This window comes from Echinops telfairi, unplaced genomic scaffold (assembly GCF_000313985.2).
Source record: "Echinops telfairi isolate 266 unplaced genomic scaffold, ASM31398v2 ScPeMD7_655;HRSCAF=1070, whole genome shotgun sequence".
Classification (NCBI taxonomy): Eukaryota; Metazoa; Chordata; class Mammalia; order Afrosoricida; family Tenrecidae; genus Echinops; species Echinops telfairi.
Window position 1 is genome coordinate 1,258,598 of NW_022104553.1, and position 10,828 is coordinate 1,269,425.

At 42.2% G+C, this 10,828-nt stretch overlaps 2 protein-coding genes across 2 annotated transcripts in view; both read right to left on the minus strand.

Moving 5' to 3' along the window:
- LOC123522022 (phenylalanine--tRNA ligase, mitochondrial-like) overlaps window positions 1–10,828 on the minus strand; it is a 217,590-nt gene that overhangs the window by 35,425 nt on the left and 171,337 nt on the right. The gene's annotated exons all lie outside the window — the stretch shown is intronic.
- Window positions 5,878–6,232, minus strand: LOC101638308 (general transcription factor IIH subunit 5-like). The gene is made up of 2 exons (XM_004711643.1): window positions 6,198–6,232; window positions 5,878–6,058 (listed from the first exon to the last, which is right to left on the minus strand). Exons 1-2 carry the CDS (start codon window positions 6,230–6,232, stop codon window positions 5,878–5,880), a joined length of 216 nt encoding a protein of 71 aa, XP_004711700.1.

Consider the following 10,828-nt stretch of genomic DNA (forward strand, 5'->3'; position numbering starts at 1 on the left):
TAAAAAAAGAAATGTTTAATAGAGTAGCCCTGCCTTCTGTCACAAACTAGGGGACACGCATATTTTTCAATAGAAGAGATTCAACCAGAGCAAGGACTCCTCATCAATGCGCAATAGCTGGCACATCTAAGGAGACTGTGGGATCGGAGTCACAGGGCTTGGAAGGGCATGTAACAAGGGTGGTGGGCACTGGGATACAAGTCCTCTTGGTGGTCCTGGAGCCAGAACAAAGGGCAGAGAAGAAGCACAAACTCCTTTGTCTCATGATTTGGAGTCAGGTGGAGGGGAGCTACTTTATCCCACTAGCTAGGAGATACCCACAATTGGATGCAGATTTAGTGACTCGCTTCAAAGGGTTAATCACTAGCATTAGAGGAAGTTCACTTAATGATGCGTGATTTTTAAGCCTGCTTTGCTTAGTAGGTAAAAAACAGTCATTTACTTGCTGGGAATCACTGCATTTTAATTTTCCTTTACACATCAAATGTTCAGGACAGCAGCTCCTAAGTTCCAGGTTGGAAGAAACCATTGGGCTAGTTGTTGGAGAGCAAAGATAAGAAGCCAAGCCCAGGGGCCAAGGTCACTTCACTGGCACTCCTGGCATTCCTCCTTAGACTAACATGCCACGGAGGTTCACTCTCCTTCCATGATTTTCCAAAAGAGACAAAGTCATGGCGAAAAGATCATGTCTGTTGTTTTACGGCAGTGAGTTTAAACTTAGAATGTGGGCTCCATCGCAGACCTGATTTTAGATTTGATATTAGGACCTCAGCCCATCCCTCCACATCAATCTACTTTATTACATAGCTGGCTTCAACCGCCTCCACTTCAGCCTGTGTCCTAACCTCCCCTCATATGGGTGGTCTAGCCTGCCTGCCTTCCTCCCTCAATAAGTTTTCTTGGCTCCCTTCTTCCGTGAGACGCCAGCCTTACCATGTTATGCTGTCTGCTCATGTGGAGAGAGCAGGCTCTGCTTCTCTGTTACTATCATGTCCTGAGAACCCAGCATTGTGCTTGGCATACAGGAGCACTCACAGATATTGCTGAATGGCAAATGAGCACATTTCTATACCTAATAGGATGTCTCCGGCTGGGTTCTGTAGAGAAACACTGCCAGTAAGAGGTTTATCTCAAGGAAGGGATTCACGCAATTGTAGGGGCTGGCAAGTCCCAAGACCATGGAGCAGACATCAGGCTTCTCTTGACTCACATAGCTGCGAGGACTGATGAACTCAAGACAGGCAGGCCAGATGGCATCCTTCTGGCTACACAAGTGAATGAATCCAAGGTTGGTAGGTAAGACAGCATGCTTCTGACAGCTTCCAGGATTGACAGGCAATATAGCAGAGGTATTCCAGTCCAAAGAACCTGAGGTCAGATGATGAGCCAGATGTAGGATCCAGGACCAGCAAAAAGCAAGCACCATTTGTCAGAACATCCACAAATATTGCAATCAGGCACACACCCAAGGAAACTCCCTTCCAATTGATTGGCTGCTCTTAGTAGATTTCATCATGCAAGTTGATAAGTTCTATTACAACTTATCATGGGGGATTACTATATCTTAATTAATACTTAATATTCAGTATTCGACCACTCCTTACCACCTCCTTCACCATCACTCAAGCCTCCACAATTTCTTGTATGAATTGGCACAGCAGTCTCCTAACTGGTCTCTTTGTTTCCATCTTTGACCCCATAGACGAGTCAAAGAAAAGCTACTAAAGCACAGGGCACATCATGTCACCTGTGCTCAAAATCTTCTAGAAGTTTCCCACTTCAATTAGGCAAAAACCAGTGTTCTTGCAATGACCTCAAAGGCCTTGTGTGACCTTTTCCCCTGATTCTTTCCCTATATGCCCATCTCACTCTGATCTTGCTTTTATGGACTCTAGGTGGGCGTCCACTGGACCTATTCCTGGGGCAAGTTCCTGCTGTGCAACCTCTGCTTGCACACTCTTTCCCTGTGTAGCCCTCTGGCTCGTCCCTTCACCTCCCTCCTGCAAGCTGTTGCTCGGATGTCACCATCTAGCAAAGCCTTCCTTGATCTCATTTCAATTGTACACCACCCTGCCCCCCACCCCCATGTTTCCTTTAACACCTACCCTGCTTTTTTTCCATAACACTTACCACAAGGTAAAATTTCTGTATACAAAAGTATTTCAAAAAGTTTGCAGGAAAATGTCCTTTTTAAAAAAAAAGTAAGTCAGTTATTATTATTTATTATTATTATTTGTCTCTCCTGCTCCACTAGAGTGGTCAGCGCTTTCCCCTTAATCTAGGCCTGGCACCTCTCAGTCCATCCTGCCTCTTAGCGAGCCCACGTATGTCAGAGATGAACAGTGCTCGACTCGCTATAGGGTTTTCCATAGCTGAGGTTTTGGAAAGAGATCATGAGGCCTTCTTTCTGAGGTACCTCTGGGTGGACTTGAACTTCTAACATTTTGGTTAGCAGCTGAATGTGCTGTTTGCTTCATGCAAGGACTCTGACCACTGACACATAGCAGGTACTTAATTAAACCAACCGACACTGAGAGTCACTACTACGAAATGTTTCTTGCACTGAGGGGACAAGCATGACTAAGACTTGATTCCTGTCCTAAACCTATAATGCCAAGCACGGAGTTTTCATAACATTTAATTATAACATTTATTATAAATCCATGGACGAATGTGACAATTTGGTTGAATTTAAAAAACATTGCAAATTTTATATTTTTAAATATATTTTGGTTGTTATATATATTGATAACTATGAAAGTGAAAAATAAAAACAAATTTTTTTTCTCTGAAATTAAAAGTTCAGGCGTTATAGGGATAAGAAAGCTCACCCTTTCCTATGATCTACCCAACTTCTTTCCTCAGCCTCCAGCCCAATGCTGCTGCAGCACAGTGCTATTCCCGTCACACCCCATGACCGTATAGGGACTGTACTGTCACAGAACTCTTGTTGCAACACAGAGAAGGACTCTGGCACCATACTTGGTGGTGGGTGTTCTGGGTGGCAGTAGCCAACAACAAACAGCTCAGAAAGCCCTCGGCTAGCATTATAGTCCAAGTGCTGAAAAATGCACGGCTTGCAGACAAGCTTGCCCCCCGTGAGCCACACACTGGTGTGTTGGGGCAGGCTAATGTGGAAATCTCCTTCTAGGTGTCTTCTGAGGACCATGCTAGTGCCCCTGTTCACAGGTAGGTTCCTTTCTTCTCCTACAGGTGAGCTGGCCTGGCTTTGTGCTCATCTCAGCAGGTTAAAAAGATAATTATCTGCTGGCTGTCTGGGAATGTAAGGTACCAAATGGGCAACTTTAGCAATTAAAATAATGAACAGTGTCACCAAGACTGGAAAATGCAGTTTTAAAGGAATACTCTGCAGAAAGATTCAAATATGAATTGATGAGGATGGTTCTAGATGATTCTATCCCATAATTACAAGGCAGTGCCTGTTTCCACATCAGACTTGGGGGTATTTTGAGTGGTGAGCTTCCCCAGGACCCTCTGGCTCCATATCACACAGGATCACCTCTGGCTCATTTTGGTATAAAAGGGGGTTATAAAAGCCCAATGATTTATTTAGTCTGCTATATGCAGCTAAGGGACACTTTGTGCTTTCTTTAAATAGGTTTTTTTTTTAATTCCACGGAAAAGATCTAATAAAGAATCAATTAGACAAGATACATAATAAATACCAAACATAAAGTGGTCTTTTTCTATGTAGGACATTCATTGAAAAATAAAAAGATCATTAAACAGCAGGCACACATGATGAAGCCTATCTTCTATGGAAGCTATTGCTTCTTAAACTGAAGGCTGGCAAGGGACAAGGGATGGAGAGTCATGGGTGGCAGTGGTGGGCTTATCTGCCCAAGAACCCTAAAAAAATCACTCTATACATTTTGATTTCCACAAAATCTCTACAGAAGCTTTCTCCCTAGGGAATTTGGCACCACGAGGACTAGACTGTAGATCAGAGCTAATAATAACTTCCTTGTTGTTGTAGTCCTAAATCAGAAAGTCAGTTTTATTTTATTTTATAATATTTCTGTTTTAGGATATCATTTTGTGTGTTTAGTTGTTGATGTTAATTATTGTATAAATGGTATAGCTTATGATGTCAATATTACTTTCCCCCATGGAGTGCCAAATGCTGCAGATAAAGTTAATGAAATGGCCCAGTTGAGCAGAATGACGAAGATGTTCAGAACGGTTAACTTTGCCACCAACACTGAATTGATGAAGAGATCTTGATGGGGATGTTTTCGTCACGATTGGCCATTAAACCTTGCAGTTAAGTTTTCTGTGCTTGTCTATATGTGTGCTATGTTGTTGTTAGGAGCCATCAAGTTGGTTCCCCCTCGTGGCAACCTTATTTATAACGAAAGGAAATGTGTCCCAGTCCTGCACCATCATCATGATTGTACATACATTGGAGTCCATTGCTGGGGCTATTGTATCGGTCCATCCCTGATGGTTTCCCTCATCGTCAATGGACCTCTGCTTTTCTACGCATAATGTTCTTTTCTAACAACTGGTCTTTTCTGAAAACTGTCTGGAAAGTTGGGCTGGGTATTGGAACAGATGGAACCACTGAGCAGTAGAGATGAGGCTTAGAGTCAGAGAGAACTAGCTGAGTTTGCACTCAAGTTGTTACTTACAGTTGTAGATTTGGTAGAATGATTTTTTCCCCAACCCCCACAACCAGCCTCTGTAAGGTGGGGTGGTACCCAAAAAAACCCGGATCCCACCCCTGGCAAAGCTATGTATTTAATTTTTTTACAAAACAATTTTATCACCTTTAAAGGACTCTCCATTACACTTAAACCATTTGTCAAATCTGCGATTCCATTCTTGGAAACATTTTTCTTACTCATCTGTTTGGATGGCTGACAGCACCTCCTTTGTTTTTTTCTTCACCTTTTCTATGTCATCAAATTGCTGTCCTTTTATGTCCCTCTTCATTTGAGGAAACAAAAAGAAGTTGCATGGAGCGAGGTCAGGTGAGTAAGGTACGTGGGGCAAGCTTTTTTTGACAAAACTGACGCACTGAGATGGTTGCATGAGCAGATGCACTGTCCTGGCAGCAAAACCAGTCCCCAGTCTGCCACAAATCAGACCTTTCTTGTTGCACACCATTATGCAATCTTTACAGAACCTCTGAATAGAAAGCTTGATTAACAGTCTTACTTGGTGAAACGATCTTCAAATGCATTTATGAGAGGATATTCTCATCTATTTGGGAAGTTGACAGAAGTCTAGAATGAAGTCTATCATCAATTGACATTTTACTTTTCTTGAAATGAGAAAACCACTCATACACTTGAGTTTTTCCCATTGCACTGTCCTTGTAAGATGTGCTCCACATCAAAACAGTTTCTGCTGCATTTTTTCCCGAGCAGGAAACAAATTTCACAGCTGCATGCTGTTCTCTGAAATCAGCCATCACAAAAACAAGGTTCAAGCAAAACTGCTTTTACAAACAAATTCACTGTGACCACAGAGAACCTTCCCAGGTGTCGTCACTGGGTGCACTAACTCAGAGGGAGTTGCACGATGCTCGCCTAGCAGGAAAAATGTTACTACAAAAGCTCTGCTCCATCCAGCGTAATTCTGGTTTTTCTTGGGTACCCCCTCTTTTTTTTTTACATTTGCATTTTAATAAATGATAATAAAGTCCAGATCACAGGCAAGTAGTTAAGCATCTTCTTTTCCTTTTTTAAACCTAAAGTACAACAAGGTCCACTCAGGGGCTTTTTCTGGACCCGTGACCCCACGGTGGTTCCTGTGGCCCGCCCCTGAAGAGGTCTAGTCAAAAGACCCCGAACGGTGATGGTCTGTCTCTCTGGTCGCTGAAGATCGCTGGGTGGGTGACACCTACTGTTCTCACTTCTGGGTAAGAGCGAAGGCGTTCTGCTCCATTAACTCCCCCACTCGCTCCTGGAGAACACTGACCAGCTCTGCTAGCACGAAGACATATGTGTCGTTGATGTCCTGGATGATGAACTTCTTCCCCAGGGCATTGGACTCGTCCACGTAGCGCAGGAACTGCTTCATGGCTGGGTCAGGACTTGGGGAGTTGGAGGGCTGGGATATCTTCTTCACATAAAGCTCTCTCATATATAGGTGAGTGTCACTGGATTTGTTTCTCTACTCAAGTTGGTCTAACACAGCAAGGAAGCCGAAAGAATTGATTTTGCCCGAATCATTCTATGAGCACTCCTTTCAAGACATTGACCATCTTTCACAGTCAGCAGGTACCGATAACCTCCACCCACACGTCCAGCTCAACCTCTGGAGGCCTGCCGAGTGCGCCTACCGGGTACCCACTCTTATATGGAGACTAAATAATACCTCAGGAGAGTGTCGTATGGATAATTTGCATATTAGTTAGGATTCAATTTGCATGTTACTAGTAGATCACAGAAATACTAATTCAAGTGAGCTCAATGGAAGCAGAGTTGTTCAGGATCAAATTTGTTGTTTCAATAAGCAGGTCAGAGCACAGCACTGTGCTCTTTTAAGATCACATGGAATCGAGTTTACAATAGTGATTTCAAAGATTAATTAGAAAATAGGGGCAGTAAGTTTAGTTAATGGGGGAGGACAAACTCAGAAAAAGACAGTGAGAATGGTTACACAAAATGGAATTGGTGTCACTGAATTATACATGTAGAAACTGTTGAATTGGTATACATTCTGCTGTGTATATTATCGATGCAACAGTAAAGCAAAAATAAAATCAATTATTAAAAAAAAGAAAGCAGCAGCCGGCAGGTGGGTTATCCTAGCCAGTGCTCTGCTTTCTCAGTCTGCTCTCTGACACATGGGCTGCAGGCCTCTCATCCACATAGGATCACATCCCCCTAAATTCTCTCTCTGGAGTGAGGAAAGTCCCAGAAGACCTCTAAAATTTCACACACACACACACACACACACACACACACGCCAACTCGTCACAAAAGCACCTATCCCAGCCACCTAAACCAACTCTTAGACCTAGAAGGAATGGAGTGAGCAGCATTAGCTTAGATTAACTAGGAGTCATCCCTGAGGTTAAGGTTAACCTCTCAATCTATGGTGCTGCTGTACAGCAGCAAGTTTGGAAGGGTGTTGAGGAGAAATGCACAGTGGACATTACATTACATAAAGGATCCTAGCACTCAATGAATGAAAACCATTACTGTGCATGTAGTGGAAAAAACAGAACCTTATTAAATACCTGTAACTCTGGTGGCATAGTGGGTTATGCATTGGGCTGCTAACAGCAAAGTCAGCAGTTCGAAGCCACCAGCTGCTCCTCAGAAGAAAGCAAGGCTTTCTATTCCTTTAAAGAGTTATAGTTTTGGGAACACATAAGGCCACTTCTACTCTTTCCTATAGGGGTGCTATTGAGTTGGAATCAACTCAACGGCAGTGAGTTTGGTTTGGTTTAATTTACACGGGGGTGAAAGGAGACAGCAGATGGTGTACGATATGAAAATAATAATGCTCTATAATTTATCAAGGGGTCACAAGGAGGGGAGAGTGGAGTAGGGAGGGAAAAGAGGAGCTGAAACCAAGGGCTCAATTAGAAAGAAAATGATGATGGCAACATATGTACTGATGCGCTTGATACAATTGATGTATGGATTGTTATAAGAGCTTTAAGAGCCCCCCAATAAAATGATAAAAAAAACCCACCTACTGAAATAGTAAATTTATTCATCAGTTCCTCTGAGGACACTGAAATAGCGAAGTTTAAGCTCAGCATGGTTAATGGATATGCTTCCCAAACCTACATGCAGTCTTTCTTCCAGCTCCTTCCAGATCATGTGATCTACCACCAACAAGCTGCTCTCCCTTATGACGTCACACTTCCCTGAAGACAATTTCAGTGAAGGGCGAGCCTCCAACAGCAGTAGCAGAAAAGCACATGGTTGTTTTATTTGTTTTCTTAAAAAATCATTTTATTGGGGGCTCATACAACGCTTACCACAATCCATACATACATCAATTGTATAAAGCACATTTGTACATTCATTACCCTCATCATTCTCAAAACATCTGCTCTCCACTAAAGCCCCTGGCATCATCTCCTCATTTTGCCCCCTCCCTTCCCCCTTCCCCTCCCTCATGAGCCCTTGATAATTTATAAATTATTATTGTGTCATATCTTACACTGTCTGACATCTCCCTTCACCCACTTTTGCTGTCCATCCATGAGGGAGGAGGTTACATGTAGATCCTTGTAATCAGTTCCCCCTCTCTATCCAATCTCCCTCCACTCTCCCGGTACAGGCACTCTCACCACTGGTCCTGAAGGGATCACTGTCCTGGATTCCCTACGTTTCCAGTTCCTATCTGTACCTGTGTACATCCTCTGGTCTAGGCAGATTTGTAAGGTAGAATTGGGATCATGATAGTGGGTGGAGAGGAAGCATTTAGGAACTAGAGGAAAGTTGTATGTTTCATCGTAGCTATGCTTCACCCTGACTGGCTTGTCTCCTCCCCGCAACCCTTCTATAAGGGGATGTCCAGTTGCCTACAGATGGGCTTTGGGTCTTCACTCCGCATTCCGCCTCATTCACAATGATATGATTTTTTGTTCTTTGATGACTGATACTTCATCCCTTCAACACCTTGTGATCACACAGGCTGGTGTGCTTCTTCCAGGTGGGCTTTGTTACTTCTGAGCTAGATGGCTGCTTGTTTACCTTCAAGTCTTTAAGACCCTAAATGCTATATCTTTTGATAGCCGGGCACCATCAGCTTTCTTCACCACATTTGCTTATGCACCCATTTGTCTTCACTGGTCATATCAGGTAAATGAGCACACAATGATATGATTTCTTGTTCTATGATGCCTGATAAGTGATCCCTTTGGCACCTGTGATCACACAGGCTGGTGTGCTTCTTCCAAGTGGGCTTTGTTACTTCTGAGCTAGATGGCTGCTTGTTTACCTTCAAGTCTTTAAGACCCTAAATGCCATATCTTTTGATAGCCGGGCTCCATCAGCTTTCTTCACCACATTTCCTTATGCACCCGAAAAGCACATGGTTTTGTTCTATGCCAATTAACAACTGAACAAATGCTAGCATGAAATTTACAAAAGGGCCATTATGAAGACTGGCTTAAACCTTCTAATAGGCAAGCTGTTTTTACGGTTGCAATGAGCCAGCATAACCAGAAGCATTGAGTCAGCGCTCTTATATATCAAACTATACCTTTCAACTGCTGTAAGATAAGTACTGTATGTCCTCCCAGAGCTAGCATCCCACAAGAGGGTCAGCTGTGTATTCCAGTCTTAGGGCTGCAGTGGACAGAAGACTTGGACATGGTTTCCAGTGTGGCAGATGACTTGAATGTAAGGCACCAAGTTATAACTGTCCCATGAAGGAAATTTTAGAGATATGAAAAGTTCAAAAAGGAGCTTAGGTAGTAATTTAATAAGATGCTGAAACTTTGAAAGAATCTTTTTTTTAAAGACTCTCAAGTGAGATGGGAATTACAATCAAGAAAATGTTCAAATTTAAAATAATTAGGCATGTCCTATAAGACAGTAAACATACTACTGAACCCATATATTCTGCTCTTGCCCCATAACCCTCACATATCCCTGCCTTTCCCTAACCCCACATTCACACTTGTAACCAACCTAGTGGCTACCAGGAAAAATCATCAATAATCTCTGCAGTTCTATGGCCCCATTCCTCAGCAGTGCTAAAGTGATTTTTGCCTTCTACATACAGAAATTCCTTCTAATACTATTAGGATTTTTTTCTTACTTAAAAAAAAAACTCTTACGGTGTAAGAAGTTTGCCTATTTATAATAATGTTACCTGATTCCTTGTTTCTAATGTCCTCAAATATACTCACTTCTTTGAAAACAATAAGGACAGAGGGAGAGAGAGAGTAGATGCCTGCTCAAAAAGTTAAACATGTAACCAATATGACTCCCCAACTGCATTCTTAGCTATTTTCTCAAAAGGTGGAAAGCAAGAATGCAAACAGATAGTTGTACACATACATTCAAAGCAGCATTACTCACAATAACCAAAACGAAGGAACAGCACAGGCATCCATTAAGAAATGAGTGAATAAACAAAAGGTGCTTTTCAAAACATTCATGGAATAATGGAATTTAAAGATAATATAATTTTGTTCTGCAAATGTTTTGAAATCGTCTTGTATACACCGTGAAATACTACTGAGTCATTAAAAGGAAATTTTATCTCTTCAATAAATGGTGCTGGGAAAATTGAAATCCCATATACAGAAAAACAAAGCAAGATCAATGCCTTAGACCATAGGCAAAACAAATTCAAAATGGATTCATGTCCTGAATGTACAACCTAAAACAAAAATATTCTTAGAAGAATAAGCAGAGCCCTGACTTTCATAATGGATTATCTAATATAATAAAAGCAGAAAGAGCAAAAGGAAACAAAGTGGGGCAGGACTCATAAAAATTAAAAGCTGATGAATGAAGCAGGACCTTACCCCATGCGCAAAAACAAACTCACAATGGATTAGACAAGGATCAGACACACTCAAGGTGGTATGGTCACACTTATCTGTGGCTCTTGGGCTTTACATCTGAAACTGATGAAGAAGCAGATGACTGCTAGCCCAAGGGTACAGAACTGGCAGACATTGGACTTTGGTTCGGACCTGTTGCCTTGAGGGTGCAAAATGAATGGCAGGCGGTAACTACCATATACTAACCATTTTAATGCTCTCCTTGATTTATGATGACATGTAGTAATCTGGTAAGCATGGGTCTGCCATTGTGAATGAATATCACTGGCAGTTTTGCTTTATCACCAATCCCCATTGTTTGTGTAAATAGTGTCA